Raw genomic sequence first — 20,298 nt, forward strand, 5'->3', positions numbered from 1 at the left:
GCCAGTGTGCATGTGTGTGGCTCTGAGCAGCTATCCCCCCCGTGTAGAAGCAGACAGGTTGACCACGGGGACAGGACCACCGGCCCACCGGATCCCTGCCTGTCAGCGAGCACCACTCCTCTAGGAACCAAGACGAGGAGGTGTTGACGGCACTGGAGAAAAGCCACTTGGTATCAACACCTGACACATACACATATACAAACACAGGCTTCCCCCACGGCAGCGCTCATACAGGAGCCGACTCCAGCACATCTGGAGGAAGCACCCCTGCACACATGTTGAGATGCACACAGCGGAGAGCAAACTAGGCCATGGTAGACTCTCCCAGCTTTAATCATACTTAAAGAGTTGGTTAAAAATAGATTTAGGACAAAACTTACCAAATAGATTTTGTGGCTCTGACAGCAGAGGGACATGGAATTTTAATTTCAGGTGATCTAACCCTTGGCAGAAATGACTGACAGCTGTTGGATCACTGGGGTCGCTGTTTTTCGTATAACTCCCACTGACTGAGGACTTGAAGAAGTATGTGCGTAATAGGCAGAATAGAGACTTGTGTCTGTCTGGGGGCACTGATGATGATTGTGAATGTAGTTAAGTGTGTGCTGATGATGATTAGGAAGGACACAAAAAGGGTCAGAGGTGGCCGAGTGTCACTCCGGAGGACTCCCATCAGCTACGGGGCTGTTCATGTATAGATATTTGTGTGTGCTTGGACAGCACCTGTAATGGCTCCCAGCTGAGTCTCACGTCTCCCCTGGGAGACGCCGAACTATGTGTGTATGTGTGTAATGAGACACTGGCATGCGAGCGGCAGAGGGCTGCTTCCTCTACAGGTGACACCTTTGACCTCTCATCTGTTCCCTGTTGGAGGAGAGAAAGAGGAGGAGTAAGATGGAAAAAGAGGGGCAGACAGGCATGTGGGGACGGTGCATACTTTACCCAGCACACGGCTATAAACTGACAGAAAACATGACGACTAAGACATGTTGAAAACTCTTTTAATTACTCTGTCTTTGCATATAAAGTACACACTGAGCCACGAGTGTTGTTACTGCTATGCAGAGGTGGAGCCAAGTCACTGTTTTGCAAGTCACAAGTATGTGTGATGCCATTTCAACAACAAAGTAATAACATTTTATATTTATAAAAATCATAAATGCTTTTTAAAATGTGTACTTGTTTGTCGAAACAAGTTTGTCGAAAAGTTATTTAGCTTTAAAGCTAATGTAAGTTAAACACTAGTTCTCTGACTATGCTAATGCTAGCCTTGACTTACTGTTCTTTGTGCAACTTCAGTGTTGCGCCCTTTACAATTCCTTGTAAAAAAAAAAAAAACAAGTTTTGCATACTGCAATTCATTTTTTGTTGACGACCACATAGTTTTCATAGTTTACAAAGTAATGTAGCCTTAGTTTTTTGTCACTCTCCTGCAACTTGATTGGATGCTGTTGGATTGCTGTCGAGAATTATGTGTCAACTTGCTGAGAATGAATAGTATTAACATTAGTTGCTTCAGGAGATGAAAGGAAATGAAATGATTCGTGACACTTTTTAAGTAACATACTCTTTAGTCTTTGGACTTGGGGGAAGGTATTAAGTATTTTCAAGTAAAAAAATCAAGTCCAAAGTGTTAAAGTCCAAGTCGAGTTGCAAGTCTTTTTCTGAGTTTGTCAAATAGAGTCTAAAGTCATCAAATTTGTGACTTGATTCCACACCCTGCCGCTACGAGCAGCAAATCAACACTATTCCAGCTTTCTCCAGAGCGTGTCTGAGGCAAACATTTAGCCCTGCCATACCATATAAACAAATACTATAAGTCTGACTTTCAGCACTGCAGCAAAAACAGAAAACTGACAATGCAGGTCCCAACATCCTCAACCAAGCAGGTAGGATATAACAGTTACAAGACAAGCATGCTCTTAGCAATCAGTCAGTGAAGCAGGCAGTAAATAAATAAATAAATAAATACACAAATAAATATAATAAATAGCTTTTTACATTTTATACATAGTGTATAATCACTTTGGAATGAGGTATTATTAAGCACAGTTGTTTTTTCTCTTAACAATTTGCGCCAAAAATCCATTTAGAATATGAGGTGCACCACCTTAAAATAAAGAAACATGCCAGCACAGTCATGTCATATTATTGAGCTAATAAATAACCAGAATACAAGTTAAATATAAGTGTGCAAATGAACATTATCACAGAGGGACTGCATGTGATGCAGGACCCTCTGTCCTTATCTGCTGTTAGACAGCACCCTAACCTCTCACAGCAGGACAAACCTGAAACACAGAGCTTTCAGGCACATGGCACCTTCTTTTTTTTTTCTCCACTTTTTCACCCCCTGTCTCTTCTTGCTCCTCCTGCTCTTCTCCCTCCTCCTGATCTTCTGCTTTTCGACGTGATTACGACACCTGGTCTCGCAGTCTAGACAGCCTCTGGGAGAGTTCGTCCTGATAACGACACACAACAGGTATAACAGTGAGGGGAGGTGCCATATTTGTCAATGGGGCAGCCCTGGAAGTTTCACTTGAAGCAATACTTCTCAAAGTATCCCTCAACCCCTGCAGGCTTGAAAGGTGAAGGCATAAAGAGTGTGGTTATGTCTTTGACGAAGAGTGGCTGTGGTCAGCTTGAATTATGTTGGTTACAGTGGATTCCAATGGTGGGTTGTCATGATGGAAAACGTAACAAAACATATTCGGGAACGACTCAAGCACTTCCTGCCACATATTCCATGTTTCCGCTGTTGATTCATGTGATCGCAATATTCCACACAGTCATTGTTTAGGTGAAAAGGTTGAATACACTGCTCCTGTGTCACACTATCACTCTCCATGAGGTTCAACAGCTCCACCAGAGGCCACATCTGTGAGCCATTTTTGGGGAGACAGTTACTGTTTTGAACATGTTGAGCATACAGTGAACTGTACTGAGCTGCAGGAGTGTTTTGAGACGTGCAGGGGCGTAGCACCAAATTCTGGGCCCTATGCATTGGAAGTCTCTCTGGGTCCCCGACCCTTCGTCTCTTGATCCACGTCTCTCTCACGCACCTTTTGAAATTCTTAAATACAAAGTCAAACTGCTTTCTTTTCTTTTTTGGAACTCTGATTTCCCTTTTTTGGGGAAAGACATGACAGTGAACGTTAGGGCTCCAAAAGCATAACCGGCTCTGACTGTGTTTAGACATGAATCCTATTGCAGGGCAGGACTGAACTATTTCATGCATGTAAGGAGTGAGAGAGGCCTCAAAGAGTTTCCACTATTTTTTTATACACAGTTCAGTCTTTCAACTGATTCATTTAGCCAAATTTAATTTAGTTATGGCACTAACCACTTAAAATAATAAACTGCAAACAATACCAAACTTTTTATTTGAGGCTTTTTAAGGGCTCCCCTCCCATCAGGGCCCTTGGTTATCAGTCCCACTTGTCTCCCCACTGCAACACCCCTAAAGAAGCATCTCTAGATAGTTTAATATTTTTGTGAATTGTGAAACTGGCCATCACTAGAACCTACATGCTGTACATGAGTGAAGCTCACCACAGACACCGTTCTGAAAAACAAATGTTTAAAAGTCCTGTATTGGATATTCAGATCCTGGGCCAGGATTGCCTGCACACGGCTCTCACCTGTGATGTCACAAACAAACATGGAGGTGGCTGAGACTAAATGGCAGCAGCTGCTAGGGATGTAATGATCCACCAGTCTGGATCGATGCATCAATTCAGTGACCAATAATCCAATATCACTAATGCAAAGTGAAAACACTGATGTATGTCATCATCGTTAGGATACGCCTTTTCTTTGAAGTTCCTGTGGCACGTCTGTGTCATACCAAAGAACGCCTGGCATATAATGGCAAGCAACCAAGAAAAGGGCAATGAGATATATTTACTCCCCTCCCAGGAAAATAATCAGTAGTGCGGAATATTTTGTATTCTGGAGAAAATAATGCCATAACGAGATAAATCACACAGCAAGCACGACAGACCTTAACGGGCCTATCACTCCGCTAACTTGTTGCTCTCACTACAGCATCATTAGCTGCTCTGTTTTAAAAATATCTGACTGAATAAACATGCATGCAGCCTGATAATCAAATGTTCTGTTCTATCGGTGGATGCAGTGACTTAAACTAACAGTGAGTAAGAAAACGTATAAATAATACAAGTAATCTGATGCAAATTTATGCAGTGTAAGAAGCTATAAGCTCCAATTATTTAAAATTATTTATGTGTTGTTTTTATCTTTTATGGCCAAAAGTAAAAAAGAAAGGGTTGCCACCTTCTTCTGTAATCGATCGAGCTAAATGGATCTATGATGTCGTCTCATGTCGATCGCAGGCCCCTGAAGTGAATCGACTTGAAATCAGACTTTGTAATATCACCAAATATTGTATTATTGTCCACTGAATCAATATAATATTGTATCATGGTGAAAACAGTGATCTACACCCCTAGAACTGCTAGCTGCACCAATGGCTAATTATAACACACACACAGAGGGAGCATGACTTCACTCTCTGCTTAGGACATCATTACTACACTATATATTTACATAGCAAATAGTTGTTTGCTGCTATATTAATGTTCAAAATCTCATATAGAACCTTAAAGAGCCACCTTTCAAACGTACAGAAGGGAAGTGATTCAGTTGAGTATTTCTGGTTGACACTAGTTCATGTGTACCAACGAGAATATCAAAGACAATAAAGATAGTGTGAATGTGGATTCTGTTGTGGAATGTAAAACACCAAAAATAGCGACAGCATGATGACGAAGGTGGATGTGTTACCTGCTCTGTTGATGCCACAGATGAAGCCAGTGCTGAAGTCTGGCCTGCAGGAAGCTCCAGGTTAAGATCCAACCTAAAAATAAAAGAAGAGGAGTAAACACAGGAACATTTTCGTGATCATTTCTGCATGGCTGCGTAGCTCTTAAAGAAACTTAACAAAATAGAGGATATTAAAGTCACTCTGACCTCACAATGCGGCAAGCACCGTTAATGTTAATGGGATTTCTGGGTTATAAGGAGGCTTTGTAAACACTTAAGAGGTACATTCCTTGATTTTGAAATGAAAGTTGTTTAAATAAAGCTTTTTGTTCTATTTCTTCTTTGTGTCTTGTTTTTTAAAGGTTAATTTGTGTATTTAGACAAGATGTAACAGTATGTTTTAAGATCCTTGCATTCATTTCTCAATGATTTTGCTGTTGGCCATACTCACCCTGCTTCATCAGCCATCTCATGCAGCAGAGTATCTACTTCATTCTAGGGACCAACCAAGCAAATAACATGTGTTTAGAGGATTCGATGAATGAATTATTACTGTGGTTAAGCCTGCATTTATACGCAGCCACATGAGTATAGTTTTCTCTTGCAGTAAGAGGACAGTGTTAATTACCTGAGGTGTTGTCAGAGTGGTGGTGTTGCCCATTGTGTCTTCCATCTGAGCTGTCTGCACGTCAAGAGTTTCAAACTGGTTTTCAAACTTGTCCATTAATGCAGAGATCTGTAAAGAAAGAAAACAACATTCTAAAGATCTCCATCCACCATATTTTGTTTCACTTTGTTTGTGTACGTGTCTGTCAGCGCTCATATATCTGAGTTCACTTTGTACCTTCTCCAGGTTCATACTTTTCAGCGTAGCATCCATAGACTTGACCACTCCAGACATGGATTTAGACACCTGAGCACAAAAAGCACATCAAATAAAGCGCTGAAGCCTCTGTAGCCTTCTCACTTTTTACCGGTCTCAGTTGTTTTGACTCAAAACAGGATCAAGGTATTTGAAGTCAGACAGGAGGATGGCTTTTGACATGGCAAAGCTTTAGGTGCTGTTTCCTTATATTACCACTAGGTGTCACTTTTAGCTTTTTAACCAGATACTCTGTCACGACTCCCTCTCATCCCCATAGCATCCCTTATATTACAAAAAATGACTCGGATTAATCATCTCAAAACCAATTTACCGATAGTTGATTAAATTATATTAGAGGGGTTTATTATCAGTGCTATTGTGTTAATGTTTTTGAGACAGACAGCAGCACTATGAAAACATAACGAGGTGTTTTTTACCTATACCATCCCACGCTGTGCTTCCATTTAGACGCTAATACGCTCTATTCTATGAAATGATGCCTGTCCTATAGAGAATCTGAATTAAAGCCATTTAAAAGAGGCTGTCACTGTCATAAGAGCGGGAAGCTAATAGCCTAAAGTCTGAAGCACATCTAATGACATTATATAATTGGTGGCTTTTAGTTTGCATGTCTGCTAGTCTTTTTCACTCTGCCTCCCTTTGTCTCCTTTGTGTAAGACTTTTGACTGCGTGAGGGACTATTTTTGCACTTTATACCCTGAAATGGTTACACTGTGCAGCTTTTCAACCTCTGACATATGTGGTTTTTCAAAATAACTGCATGCAGAGTGACATATCTGGTATATACCATATGAGTACTTGTATCTACTATAGTGGCATCAGATAAAAGCTGTGTGATTTCTACATCTTTATCAGTGAATACAGGGAGTCATTCTTCAGATATCTACCAAGGAGGTGAGAGATGACTGCATTAATGAAGTAGATGGCTACTGGGTCTGCTGTTTTTTTAGAAGTTGCAATGTTGCAGTGCCTCTGTGGATTAGGGGTTAAGACACTGACCATTTTATTCATCTCCTTACATTACTGCAATCTATAAAAGGCAGATAATACCCCCCAAATAACTGTAGAAATAAAAAGGTAACAGTGTTAACCAGGTGCAAGATATTAAATGTAACATACAACCACCTTCAGGTAGGAAAAATTATGTTAATTTTTCACTACAGCAGACAGTACAAACATCTGCACATTTTCCCTACTTAAAATGATCTGCCAACACTCCAAATAAGAGATTATCTTGACGTGTGACAGCAGTAAATTTGTTAGGTATGTTTATCACTGGTTATCATTTACCTGCTATAAGTTACATCAGAAAGCAAGTCTCTGATGAACCCAGTCCTGACCTGGTTCATAGTGACAGCAGTCTGGACCCTAGAAGCCACAGCATCCACACGTGCACTCATCCTCAAGAAGTTGATGGACTGATGCTTCTGACGGATGGCATTCTCTGCATGGATCTTAGCTGCTTCCATATTACCTTTCTGGATAGCCTGGGAAACAAAAGAGGAGAACACATACAAACATTATACAGATTATACCTGCACTGTAGCCCAGTGTGTCCCTGGATCCAGTAAACACACTTTTCAACAAGCCAACCTGCTTCACTTTAGACTTTTCTGCCCTTTCCTCTTTGTCACATCTCTTGGAGTTGCGGTGAAGCTCCTTGGCAGCAAACTTGAGGTTGAACAGGTGTTCTGTAAGGCTGGTCAAGGGATGCTTTATTATAGTCATGGTGATACATTAAAATTATAAAACACATACTCAATATAAACTAGAGCAGCTGAAGACACTGAGCTAACACAACCCAAACCTATGCAGGCAAGACTAATTGTTTTTCTCATAACAAGTGAATAACCAAAGAGTCATTAAGTTAGCAAGCCCACCATCCTCATCCTTTATCACTGAATGACTGGGCAAATGTAACAAGCTAATACACTGACAGGATTAGCTGCCAAACCAATTTTACATTTGGCTAGCTAGCATTACTGCTACTGCTAGGTAACTGTATCTACCGTTATGTATGATGGACTACACAGGAAAGGATACTCTCCATAGCCGACATGATGAAGGTCTCTTTCTGAGACAAACCCTCAGTCTGGTTAAGCACAGTTACAAAGTAGCATCCAGCCTCTCACCTTTTTCCCAGAGTTGTTTGTTTTGATTTTCAAGCTAGCGTTCCTTCGCCACTGTGACGAAACAAGAGGCTTCACTTCCGCGTACTTCCGCATTCGCTTAAAATCAGTTAAGCAAAGCGGCAGTGTGTAGTTTGTCTTGCAGTAACAACAACCGCCTCGTAATTGTTGTGAAATCTTTATTTTTACTTCTGGAGAGCTCTGTGTTATATTTAGGTAAGTAAGAACTTTGTAAACCGCTTTTAAAACGTTGGAAATACGCTCTCCCATGTGACGCATGCGCAGCTCGGTGATTTTAAAATACTGACTACTCACAACTGTCCCTTCATATTCCACCTGTTTTTAATTACAAACCGATCCTATAGGTTGTATTAAACACATGTTATTAAACAGGTAGGTCCATGTGTGATATAATTTGTCGTCCGTATTGGATTTGCGTCGATTCGCTGTGACGACGGCTGGACACATACACCACATATGGCTGGACCACGATGTGTGAACCATCTTGATGTATCTCCATCTTTGAACGCAATTTCAAACTTGTGTGCACCACCTTTCAACCGTCGTCAAACGGTCACGATTTCGCATGGCGTGCTCGCGCCTCCTACGTCACCACCGTTTGAGAGGTGGACGGGCGCGCGTGTCCAAAGCAGACAAGTTCCATCCAGGCTAAAAATAGTTTGTACCCGGTATCGGTAGGTTGTGGTACACGTCTAGTGACGTCATTTGTGCTTTTTTGTGAGGGAGTAAATTGACCTTTTTTTAACCGAGCAGCTCGCTGTGTGCTTTAATGCTTTTAATCACGTTTCTTTCACTTTATTTCCGATGCATTAACATCTGTAAGCGTTTGTTGTAGAGTTTTGCGTGGAGAGAATGGCAGTCTGGACTGGCCTGAGGGCTGACGGGAACATACTTAGAGGGATTTAGTTGTTGAAGAGATGGCACAGGCAGGAAGAAAATGCAGCATGAGGGGAAAAGGGATCATCGGTTGTCCAGAGAGAAAAAGGTTCCGGTGTGTGCGTGCACCGGCCAGCCGAAGGGGGCTGAGGGGATTAACGGCTGGGTCAGGGGGAGGGAGCAGCATGGATGACTCATACTGTATGTGCTGATACTCTGTATGGACACAGCACTATGGAGAGTTGTGTGTCTCCATGTAATTTGTGTGAGCAGATCGACTATCTGTGTGTAATGTGCAATCTGTAAATATAAAACACTTTCCACATAGGCTACACAAAAAAGATTCGTAAACTAAAAAAAAACATTTTGCAAATATGTAAGGGGTCTGCAAATATACACACAAAATTAATGACTTACAGGTATTTGTGAATAGATTTTATTTGTGAATCTCAATTCTGCGCTTGTGGATTTGCATTTTATGCACATCTTTCTTTAATTTATTGGAATGTTTTTATGTGCAAAACTAAAAATGTTACACACCTTCTGTGCAGCTCAAGTCCAAGATGAATTACCCTCTGGGGACAAGAAAGTATATCACGTATCGTATTGTGTTGTATCATATTGTATCGTATTTTGTTGTATCATATCGTATCGATTCATATCGTAAAATATTTTTGTGGTTTTACAAATTTTTTTTGTACGTTAATATTTACAGATTACACATTTACACACAGATTGTTGATCTCTTCACCACAGTCTGTATAAATAATGAACGTAGCTACCGTGACGTCACGCATTAGTTTGTGGACTCCCATTTTGAAGTCTCACAGCCGATGCCATCTTATTTTTTTGGAGCCAAAGGGACCATATTTGGACGAGAGGCCAGCGCTAGGTTTGGATCTGACTGAGAAGCTGAGGACACTACCAGCAGACGGCCTGTCACTCAAAGCTGCCGCCCATAACTGTACGTAACGTTAAGCTAACTTTAAACTTTCATGTAAACGGGTGAGTGTGTATGAAAATTCATCTCTGTACAGTTGTCATGAAGGAGAAATTAGCTACAGAGACCAAAACTTTCCTATGTCAGGCTGTAAACATGTTTATTTCTGCTGTATAGTTGGGCATTTTAATATAGCTGTTTATGGGCATTGACTAGCTTTTGGAGCCAGCCTCAAGTGGCCATTCAAGGAACTGCAATTTTGGTCACTTCCATATTGGCTTCGCTTTTCAGGCCTGCAGATTGCCACTTGCTCCTCATACAAATAATATTGAGACAAATGTACAGTATCTCCATACAGCACTAGATATACTGATGTGTACACGAGGGAGGGTAAATAAGTGAATAAGAGTGTCAGACGGCTGCTTAAAGCCCTGACCTCAGCTTCAGCACAGCCATGTTGTTGCCTCACATTTGAAGTGGCACTTTCCATTTTGTCTCCAGTTTATAGACCTACAGTAAACACACCACAGCAGGGACACAAAGTACAGCTGTACACTCATTCACTCACGCTCTACATTTCAGGGGGTTTATCTAAAAGTTCATTCTCATGGTTCTGAATTTAAACTTTTATTTTGAAACAGCTGGAACACACATATTATACCTGTTAACGCCTCCCGCGCCGCCACCACATCACACACACAACTTCCTCATCATTGTTGTACTTTGTGTACACACACACACACACACACACACACACACACCCCAGTCATAACTGAATGACGGCAGGTCGCTATGGAAACTGCGTTACGCTCCGGGCGGCCGGAGGAGAAAACAAGTGCGCGAGGACTCATTTCAGTCTTCATTTCAGCACCACGCGAGCTCCTGGACAGCGCCCGAATGAACTCGCGCACAGATTCTAGCCTCACATGCCTTATAAGGGACAGAGCCGCATCAGCACACAGCCTCACCGGGGTGGGTAGGGACTTGAAAAGAAAAACAAACCCACGTACTAGAGACACAGACTCTCCGGACCTGAAGCTCGGTGGATACTCAAGGTTTCATTCTACTGCCAAGCCAGGAGCCAGTCGCTCCCTCAAATGCCACAGCAACAGGTAAGGACCTGCAGCTCTGTAAAGTTGGATAATTCACTTTTGTGTGGCTGCACGGAGCTTACGTGGCGGCTATTTAATGCGTTTATAATCCTGCTGCTCACAAGTACAGCTGCCCTTTATCCCGCCAGGCTCTTAATTGCGGTTAATTGCCTTCACCTGGTATCTCAGGAGTGAGTAAGTGCGTGATGAGGTGATTAAAGTGAAGACCAGCAGGGCACAGTGAAATTCAGCAGGGTTCTGGATCAGTTCCAGGAAATTTTAGGCAGTGGTGGACTGTGAAACAGAAGCTAGAAAACGGTAGCCTTTCATTTCATTTAAAACAACTCACACTATTTTTAATAAAGTATTGTAAGTTTAGCAACTGCATTTAAAAGATCCTATGCTCTGAATATTTTATACGAAATCACCAGTGAGCAGACATTGCAATCACATTTTGCAGGGTAACAAATCAAACACTGCTGTTACCTTCTATTTCAGTAATAAACATAGTTCATAGGATCATAACTATTTAATTGAGGGGGGAAAAACATTTAAATACATAAATTATAACTGTATAAATAAAAAAGTCAGGGATGCTATATGCTTTAGTTAGTTTTCTATACACAGGACAGAATTGTTTGTTTTCCTCTATACTGCTTTATAGATTTTATACCAGATGCATCAACCTAAGTTTACACAGCATCTTTGTTTGTGCTTGTTTTAGATTCAATCTTGTGTGTATGAGACCCACCGTATTTGTTGGGTTTTCAATGGCCATAGATTATGTGCGAGCTGAGCCGATACGCCTGGATGAGTCACTCAGGCTGCAAGTTTGCAGAAGAGTGCGAAAGGGGAGGGGGAGATACTGGGGCTAGCAGGAAAAACAGTCCCGCAGTGCCTCTCAGCGTCCTCAATACATTGTTTCATTGTATACATAACCAGTGTCAACATCAGGGAGTGTATTTATTGCCTCTGGATGTATGATAATTGTTTTTTTGCAACTTGAAGTTCAGCTTGTTAAAGTGTGGCGCAGAGAGATGTCTTGTCCGCAACAGTTTTTCAGGAGCTTTGTGTTCTCAGACTCAACTTCTTTGTCTTGTGGTAAGCATACTCGGTTCTTTTTCAGTGAGTAGAAAGGTTGCAATTTGTAGCTTTACAGATGCTATATGGACTTAAGTGCTGTTCTATAGTGTTTGTTGAATTGTGTGCAACGTGGATTAGAAGATTTATAAACACTCCCTATAATAGATTGTTTGTGGTTATTACAGAATATAGCCCTGTGATGTCTGACTTACTGCTACCAGAAAGCATCCCATTACTGCTCATTAGTATCCCAATGTTTACCCTGCTGGTATTGACAAATCATAGCAATCAGCAGCATTCAGCTGCAGCACTGACTGACATCTATTGATTAAAGCAAACAATAGATCATAATGGGCTGCTATGAACCACAGTTGCACACTCAGACACAAGCACTCACTCCCCAAAACACTTTCACAGACACGCACTCGCATAACAGAAACTCTTGACATGGTTAGGTGAATTTTGTTTGGTTTATTGAAAAATATGTCTAGCTTGTAGAGATTTGATTGATGGAGTCTGGATGTAGAGGCTGCATGCGTAACTGCCAGGAGGATTACACATGTGAGAGCCAAACAAACATAATTGGCTGATATTAAATCCCACTTTGTTCCAATTTGTGTTGCAGTTTACAAAGGTGTTATATAAAAAGCCTGTGTGCACTCACGTGAATGTGTGTGGGAGTCATTGTTTGTAGTGTATACACACATCATGTGCTACACACACGGACACAAAAACAGATGTGTGTCTTTAATTAGTGACGTTGGTGTGATTAATGCAGTCTGCTGGTGATGACTCATTCAGCTTAACCCTTGCTCCTCTGGTGGAAACAATCAATAAACAAAGATTTAGTCTGCCTTTACATTATAATTATTATCTATTGTGATATTGGTTTTGTAATAAGACTTATTATTATTATGTTCTTATACAATTATTTAGTTGGGTTTTTTTAAAATGATTACTCTGTGTACAGTTTTTAAAAGAACTGAGGAGATATTATATCTGACTGAGATGGAGTGTAAATAAGTGATGTGATATAAGTGGGCAGTGAATACTGTAACATTTCCGCTTAATCTGTTTTGATCTGGTTGAGCAGTGGAAGGATATTTATGCAAAGCACATCTACGTGGATCGCTCCATGTGTCAGCTTGTCAACACAGCAGTTACATTAGCATTGTGGAAAAGCTGTCAGCCAAGCTGTGACTTGCAGACAGCAGACTGGCAGGGAGTGTGCATATGAGTGTGAGCGATTGGTGCGTGTGAGACGGAGAGAGTTAAACACATAGCGCAATTCGTTGGGAAAGTTGTAATAAACTCTCATTGTTGTCTTCCTTCCCTCCTCCCCTTCAGGGCAGCAGCATGTCTGAAATTAAACCCAATCAGCGGTTCCACAGCCTGAACGCTGAGCAGGTGGAGGTTCTCCATCAGGTTTTGTCAGAGGGGGTCCCAATCCACGGCCGCGGGAACTTTCCCACGCTGGAGCTGCGTCCTCGAGACATCATCATAGCTGTGCGGGCCAGGCTGCAGAAGCAGGGAATCACAGTGAGAGATGTTCGCCTGAACGGCTCCACGGCCAGTCACGTCCTCGTCCGAGACAACGGAACCAGCTACAAGGACCTGGACATCATCTTCGGAGTGGAGTTGCCCAGTCAGGAGGAGTTTCAGGTATGATAAGTGCACTGTTTGGTTAGGAAAAAGAAGCAGGTCACATGAATTGGGAGCATTGGGCTTCAATCTCCTGCATTAACCAGCATTTACTCTGCTGTATTACCCATGAGTCTCTACAATCTCTAGGGTGTTGCAGTATTGATTTTTATGCTGTAATATTGATAATGATGTTATTGTTATCATAACCATAATTTAATTGTAGAACATTTTACTAAGAAGATGAATCAATAATACAGGCTTTAATATTTTTTTCTGCATTATACAGCAACCACAAGAGCATCGCAATATTCAGTTTCATAATACAAACAAAATTGCACTCAGATTGCAGTCATTAGTTGTAGCTGTCATGTTCTTGACCTTTTCTCCTCCCAGGTGATCAAAGAGTCAGTGCTGGGCTGCTTGCTGGACTGCCTACCTGCTGGAGTCAACAGGGAGCGGATCAGCAGCGCCACAATGAAGGAGGCCTACGTCCAGAAAATGGTCAAGGTCTTCAATGAACATGACCGCTGGAGCCTCATCTCGCTGTCAAACAACAGCGGCAAAAACCTGGAGCTCAAATTTGTGAGCACGCTGAGACGGCAGTTTGAGTTCAGCGTCGATTCCTTCCAGATCATTCTGGATCGTCTCCTGGAGTCCTACATGCAGCAGGAGGCACAGCACAAAAGTAATAGAGTCGATCTTAAGGACCAGCCTGCAGACACACAGAACAAAGACTCTTCCTCTCTGCTCAAACAGGCCACTGCTCCAGAAACAGAGAAGTCCTCTGGTAGAGACTCATCCAACAAAGAGGGGGCTCAGACCAGCCTGACACAACAGAGAGATGAGGTGCATGAAAAGCAGTCAGAACTGTCACTACAAAATGAACACTCAAACCAGACAATACACTCCAAAGTTGAAAAGGACAACAAAGAGAAAACACCTGTGGAATTGAAAGAAGAACATAGAGAAACTCTCAGTGAGACAGACCTCTCTGACCAGACTTCTGCAGACCTTTTGTCAGAGAACAAAACCTCTGAGGAAGCTGAACCTCCAACTCAGATTGAACTCAGACACGAGCCAGAGCTCTCGGACAAGACCAAATGCTCGACAAAGGCAGAAGAGGCAGAGCAAACCCAGCCCTGTGATGACCAACAACCAGCACATTCAAATCACAAGGAACTCTCTGTTCAGAAAGAACAGTCCAACCACACAAAACCCCCTGATGAACAGAACAAAATCACAGAGCAGATGGAATGGTCCGAGCCGCAAAAAACCTCAAACAATACCCAGACAGAGTCTCTAAACCTGGCAGAAGCATGTCACAGTACGGACTCCTCCAATTGTTTCAGTGAGGATCAGAGGAGCGATGAGAAAGATGAAACACAACATGTAACTGCTCCAGACTCTAGCACACCTTCACAAGCAAAGATCGAGACACAGTTAGCAGATGAAAGCAAAGTAGAGATATGTGAGCAGGCAGAGAGAAAACATGAGACAGACGAGACAGAAGTAAGTGAAACGGCAGAAGAAGTTTTAGCGTCAGAAGCAAAAAACATACAAGACACACAGGGTATCGATTGTTCCTGCTCCACCTCTTCCATATCCCTTACACTTCACAACACAGAGCCTGCTGGCGCACAGGATACACTGGAGATTCACAGCACACTACACACAGATAACTCAGATAAAACTCAGAACACCCCTGATGCCGTCAGCCCTCCAGATACTCAGGATATTGTACCTGCACCACCCAGCCTTGTTTCTGACAAAAAGACCTCCTCCTCTCCCTCTTGTAAGGCCTCAGAGAGACTATCTCACATGGTGGTGCTCAAACATTCCTCTCCCAAACCCCCTCGGAGGATGTGTAGGAAGGTAGCACCCAATCCTTACCCCAGTCCAGTCTCTGAAAGCGAACCTGTCATAGCACTCTGTATAGATGCAAACCCTTGCCCTTGCTCTGAACCTGAGATAGATTTTAACCCAAAGCCAACAGCTCCCAGTTCGGAGCCAACAACTACCCCAACTCCTAGTATCTCTGCTGAAACAAACCCTGGGCCTGAACCCAACTCAGTGTCAATCATAGACCTTACCTCAGCTCCTGATCCTGCCCCTGATATAATCTCCACTTCTGTGGATCCCATGTCTGCTTTACCTCAAGAGCCATCACCCTCTCAGCTAATCACAGAGAGTTCATGTGAGACAAGTATTCAGAGCCTAAAAGAGGCACCATCAGATGTGGCTTGTGACGAACAAAGCCACCCCTCCCTGAGTGAAACTGTCTCTGCACCCAAACAATCAGAGCCTCTTGACTCAGTGGACACGTTAGTTTCACACGCTGACACGTCCAGCTCAAACACCCAAGAACCTGTACATACCTCAGAAGTTGAGCTCAGTGATGAAGATGAAAACAGAGAACTACAGACCAAAAAGTTGGACTTGAATCAGCCAAACGGCAGCCCACAAGAGACCACACTTTGTTCACCCTCCTCTTCCCACTGTGTCACCCCTCCTGTTTCCCATCTCACCCCTCCTGTACTTAGTCTTTCCCCTCCCTGCCACACTCCCTCACCCCCCAGCCTCAGTCCTCCCCCATGTCTGACCCCTCCCTCTCACTGCCTGTCATCTCCGATGCTGAGCACCGTCAGCCCCACCACCAGCTTTAGCTCTCCACCCCTGAGTTTCAGCCCTACCTCATCCTGCCTCAGCTCGCCTCCTTACCTCACCCCTCCTATGCTCAGCCTCAGCCCTCCTCCACTCTGTCTTAGCCCCCCTTCCCTCAGCCCTCCCCTCCTCTGCCTCACTCCGCCTGTGGAGTCAGAAGACCTTGTACCTCAGGTATCTTCAGACATGGAGCCTTTGATACTGCACACAGGCAGCGAGGAACAGATTAAAGAGTCATCCCCTCAACCAGGAATCCCTCTCCTACAGTTGGAGGATAAAAAAGAACAAGATTATATCTCATCGTCGCCTGGGGTTGCAGAGTCTGTCTCTTTTCCAATCACAATCCCGAGCTCCACCTCACATGTGCTGCCTCCCTCTCAGTCTGAAGGCCCAGGGGAATCGGCCCCTCCAAAAGCCGATGAGGCATCCAGCTCTGTGCCTGAGAACAAAGAGGCCCCTGAGGTAACCACAGACATGCTTGAACAGAGCAGCGCTCCTCAGGCATCAGGCTCAGTCCCTGCTGTCGAGGTCCTGGCAGAGAGCATGTACGGTGACTTTGAGGCAGCCATGGACCACCTGCGCTACCGCCTAATCGCCACCAGAAACCCCGAGGAGATTCGAGGCGGTGGCTTGCTGAAATACAGCAACCTGCTGGTCAGGGACTACCGACCGGCCAGCGAGACTCAGATAAAGACACTGGAGCGCTACATGTGCTCGCGCTTTTTCATCGATTTCCCTGATGTGCAGGAGCAGCAGAGGAAGATCCTGTCCTACTTGAAGAATCACTTCATCGGCGAGGAGAGAAGCAAGTACCAGTATCTGATGACGCTGCGTCGCGTGGTCGACGACAGCACAGTGTGTCTGATGGGACACGAGAGGCGTCAGACGCTGAACATGATCACAGTGCTGGCACTGAAGGTTCTAGGAGAGCAGAACATTATCCCCAACACAGACCATGTGACATGCTTCTACCAGCCCGCCCCGTACCTTGCTGATCACAGCGGCTCCTATTTAGCAGAACCCAGCTACTGCAGCTACTACATACCCCAAGGGGGATCAACGCTGCTTTACCAACCGTACCCCTTACACCTGCACACACAGACTGGACTAGTCTAACCCACACACAAATACGCATGTACTCACACAAAACACACAATCAAGCAAGGGGATGGTGCTCTCTACAAGGAAAGGGCTGGAGAATGGAAACATAATCCAGGGATAAACTGTTTGGTCTATAATAGACCTGTGGGGGTGGGATTGAGTGGGTTTTTACAGTAAACTCCCCGAGTACTCTGTAAGGTTCTAATATGATTATATGTAATTATCTGGGCTTTGTGGTAAAATAATAATTCTTCCGATATTGTTAAAATTCCAGAAAATGCTTTATGCACTGCATGAGTCATAGCCCTTTGGTCTCCCCGGGAAACCAACTGTGCTGTTGACATTCTCACACACACACACACACACACACACACACACACACACACACACACACACACAACTCACACCTCCAGGTTCTTGAATTCTTGTACACTCTTTTCATGTTCTTACTGTGTTGTTCTTAATGGGTTTGTTCAGAATGTGGACCTTGCCTGTGGTTGATATTGTGCATGGATAAATTAGGACTGTTCTCTCACTGCCAAATACTGTGTGACTACTATGCTTCTTAAACAGTTCAGTGTAACTTTGTTAATCCTTTACCGAAGGGGTGTATTCTGAAAAAAAATACAGAGGGACAGGCATACCAGTGTGTACAGTACTATCATCAGAACACACACATGCATGCACAATATATACACATAAAAACACACATATACATACACGCACACAGTTAGACAATGCATGAGTAGCTAAATATATAGATCACATCCTGAAGTCAAAGCAAAGGCTTTTAATTTAATAAAAATGGATCTATTTTTGCAAGACTTTCCAATATAAAACTCAGTGGTAAACAGACTGGTTAGTTCCTACAGAAAAATGCCAACAACATTGCCTTTGCAATAGACTGTACAGCGTATTGATTACAGTATATCGTGTGCGGATACACTGCATTGTTTTCAGGTAAATTGTGTTAAGATGTAGTGCTTGATTCCTTTCCCTTGTGGAGTCCTTTCTGTAATCATGTGAAGTACTGTACCATCTAGTGTTGATTTATTTAATGCTAAAGTTTACTTCTGTGGAGGTGGTCAGGTTATAACCATCTTTGGGTCATCGCTAAATGTGGCAGATGGCGATCTGTGTAAACCATAGGATCTAAACTGAAGGAATTACATCTAAACTTGTGTGACTCCTCTCAGCATGAATCAGCACCCTCTAATTCACGCAGTCAGAATCAACATGAAATCAAATCCACCTCAAACCTGTTTAAATCTAAGTTCAAAGCCGTGCAACAGCAACTATGACCAAAGATGGTTTGGTAGGGAAATCAAGTGCCTAAATGTGAGACATGATTGGCATGTCTTTATCTCACTGCACTGGGGGTGTTAATGGGGTGGGCCTGGGGCTGGGTCGGGTGTGTGTTCAGTTGTTGACCCCTGTTATTGCTGCCCGTTTTGATGTCTTCTTTAATGTAGTCCTTTGTTGTAGTTTGTTCATGTACATTTTGATAAAATAAAGGTGAAACTCAACAAACCTTCAGAAACTGGATTCATTCACAAGAAACTTAAAAGACGAAAACACTTTTTCTGTCTTTTTTTTGCTCCATTCTCATTCACTGCTCTCTTTCACTTTTCCCCAAAACGACATGCTGTACAGCTTACGTATCCTCCCCATGATTGCGTTCTGCGATGATCCACTTAAGCGTGACCGTCAAATCATGATGGTGCCCAGGAGAGCGACCCAAAGCTGTGAAATTCTGTCTGTGTGAGGCCTCTTATCACAAATCACCTGTCCTTCAGATGCGTTTGGACCCGAATGACGCACGCGCTACGCAACACAGCAGCCTCAACAACGTGTAAATGTGAGGAGAATATGGTTTGTGAGGTGTGAGACTGAAAGGGGAGATGGGGGAGGATGGGGCCAGAGTGTGTGTGTACATGTGTTTGTGCTTCTCATGGGAATATATGTGCAAAGGCAGCATCAGGTGGTCCCCTTCTCCACTGAGTAATTGAAGAGACCTACAACATAATGAAACAATAGGGCTTCCTCCTTACTCCAACACTGCCTCCATTCATTCCTCCCACTTCATACCCACGATAAGTCATGAGCACCAGGGGAGATGGGGGCGTCTCTTTCTACAGGGGGGAGACTCGTGTGATGGCAGGTAGTGGCACAGTCACACATCATCTATTTACACACACTATAGGCTTGCACTTGTGTGCGCAAGGTTGGAAGCATGTGGCTCTCTGGGAGAGGAAGGGAGCGTGTGATCTAATAGGGTCTGTATCAGCGTCTCACAGACCTCTGAGCCACTCTTGTCCACTCTGGGTTTCCATAGAGACAGAGACAGGCAACACGGTGGGCGCAGAGAGCATGATGGAAGACAGGGAAGACCCACACACCAAATGAGGGGGTGAGAGATGAAAACAAGTAAAATAAAAAAAAGTAGTGGGTGAAATGAAAGAAAGATAGTGGAGAGAGAGAGATGGGTGGATGAGAAAATAGAGTTGAGGGGGAGACAGAAAGCAAAGGACAGAGTGAGAGGGGGGCGAGGTTATAGATAAAGCGAGAGGAGCAGGGGAGTTTATGGGGAGAGCGTGGGAGGCTGTCAGGCCTTCAGTCACAGGGGAGTCACTGTGAGGTGGCTGCAGTGACGGCAGCAGTGATGTTAGAGCAGACACACACACACACACACACATGTATGAGCATGCGCACGTACACACAGCTGCATGCACATCAATTTTCCTAATGGCCTGCCCACCCGTCCATCCTCAACAAACAGTTTCAGACTAACTGAGACAAAAAGAGAACATCTCCCACACATCTGTCTTTCTCTCTCTCTGTCTCTCATATCCTGGCCAACTCATTTGATTTGACTGTCTTCTCACAATCATTTTCAGCAGGTTTAACAAACATGTAAAAGGCTTTTTTCCTTTGTTCAGATTTCCAAGTCTTTTTATTTCTCAGAGTTAAAATAGTAATGGTTTGTGGGCACACGCAGCCTCTGCAGTATAAATGAAAACAAAAGCATTAAGTTTTGGTTAGCAGAGGCTGGAAGCACGAAGCATGTAGCTCCATCCGAAG

General features: G+C 43.4%; 2 protein-coding genes across 3 annotated transcripts; one reads left to right on the forward strand and one right to left on the reverse strand.

Annotated features, from left to right (window-relative positions):
* Positions 1-985: 985 nt before the first annotated feature.
* Positions 986-8,323, reverse strand: LOC117261074 (charged multivesicular body protein 1b-like). The gene is made up of 8 exons (XM_033633287.2): positions 7,715-8,323; positions 7,265-7,362; positions 7,012-7,158; positions 5,630-5,698; positions 5,414-5,521; positions 5,237-5,280; positions 4,807-4,879; positions 986-2,462 (listed from the first exon to the last, which is right to left on the reverse strand). The coding sequence occupies exons 1-8, from the start codon at positions 7,728-7,730 to the stop codon at positions 2,415-2,417; spliced, it is 603 nt and encodes a 200-aa protein (XP_033489178.1). The 5' UTR covers positions 7,731-8,323; the 3' UTR covers positions 986-2,414.
* Positions 8,324-8,437: 114 nt separating this feature from the next.
* On the forward strand, positions 8,438-18,748 carry tent5d (terminal nucleotidyltransferase 5D). 2 transcript variants are annotated; one of them, XM_078169205.1, is made up of 3 exons: positions 8,438-9,661; positions 13,159-13,473; positions 13,849-18,748. In XM_078169205.1, exons 2-3 carry the CDS (start codon positions 13,168-13,170, stop codon positions 17,230-17,232), a joined length of 3,690 nt encoding a protein of 1,229 aa, XP_078025331.1. In that variant the 5' UTR covers positions 8,438-9,661; positions 13,159-13,167; the 3' UTR covers positions 17,233-18,748. The 2 variants fall into 2 exon arrangements, with proteins under 2 accessions (XP_078025331.1, XP_033489177.1); XM_033633286.2 differs by lacking the exon at positions 8,438-9,661 and adding an exon at positions 9,707-10,749.
* The last annotated feature ends 1,550 nt before the right edge of the window (positions 18,749-20,298 follow it).

Source organism: Epinephelus lanceolatus, chromosome 7, assembly GCF_041903045.1.
Source record: "Epinephelus lanceolatus isolate andai-2023 chromosome 7, ASM4190304v1, whole genome shotgun sequence".
Lineage (NCBI taxonomy): Eukaryota > Metazoa > Chordata > Actinopteri > Perciformes > Serranidae > Epinephelus > Epinephelus lanceolatus.

Bases quoted from the DNA above. Each gene is read 5' to 3' on its own strand.
- LOC117261074 (XM_033633287.2), bottom strand. The intron at 7,159-7,264 runs GTTGGCTTGTTG...TTTGTTTCCCAG, and splicing joins AAAAGTCTAAAGTGAAGCAG to GCTATCCAGAAAGGTAATAT. The intron at 4,880-5,236 runs GTGAGTATGGCC...TTTTATTTTTAG, and splicing joins GAGATGGCTGATGAAGCAGG to GTTGGATCTTAACCTGGAGC.
- tent5d (XM_033633286.2), top strand. The intron at 13,474-13,848 runs GTATGATAAGTG...TTCTCCTCCCAG, and splicing joins CCAGTCAGGAGGAGTTTCAG to GTGATCAAAGAGTCAGTGCT.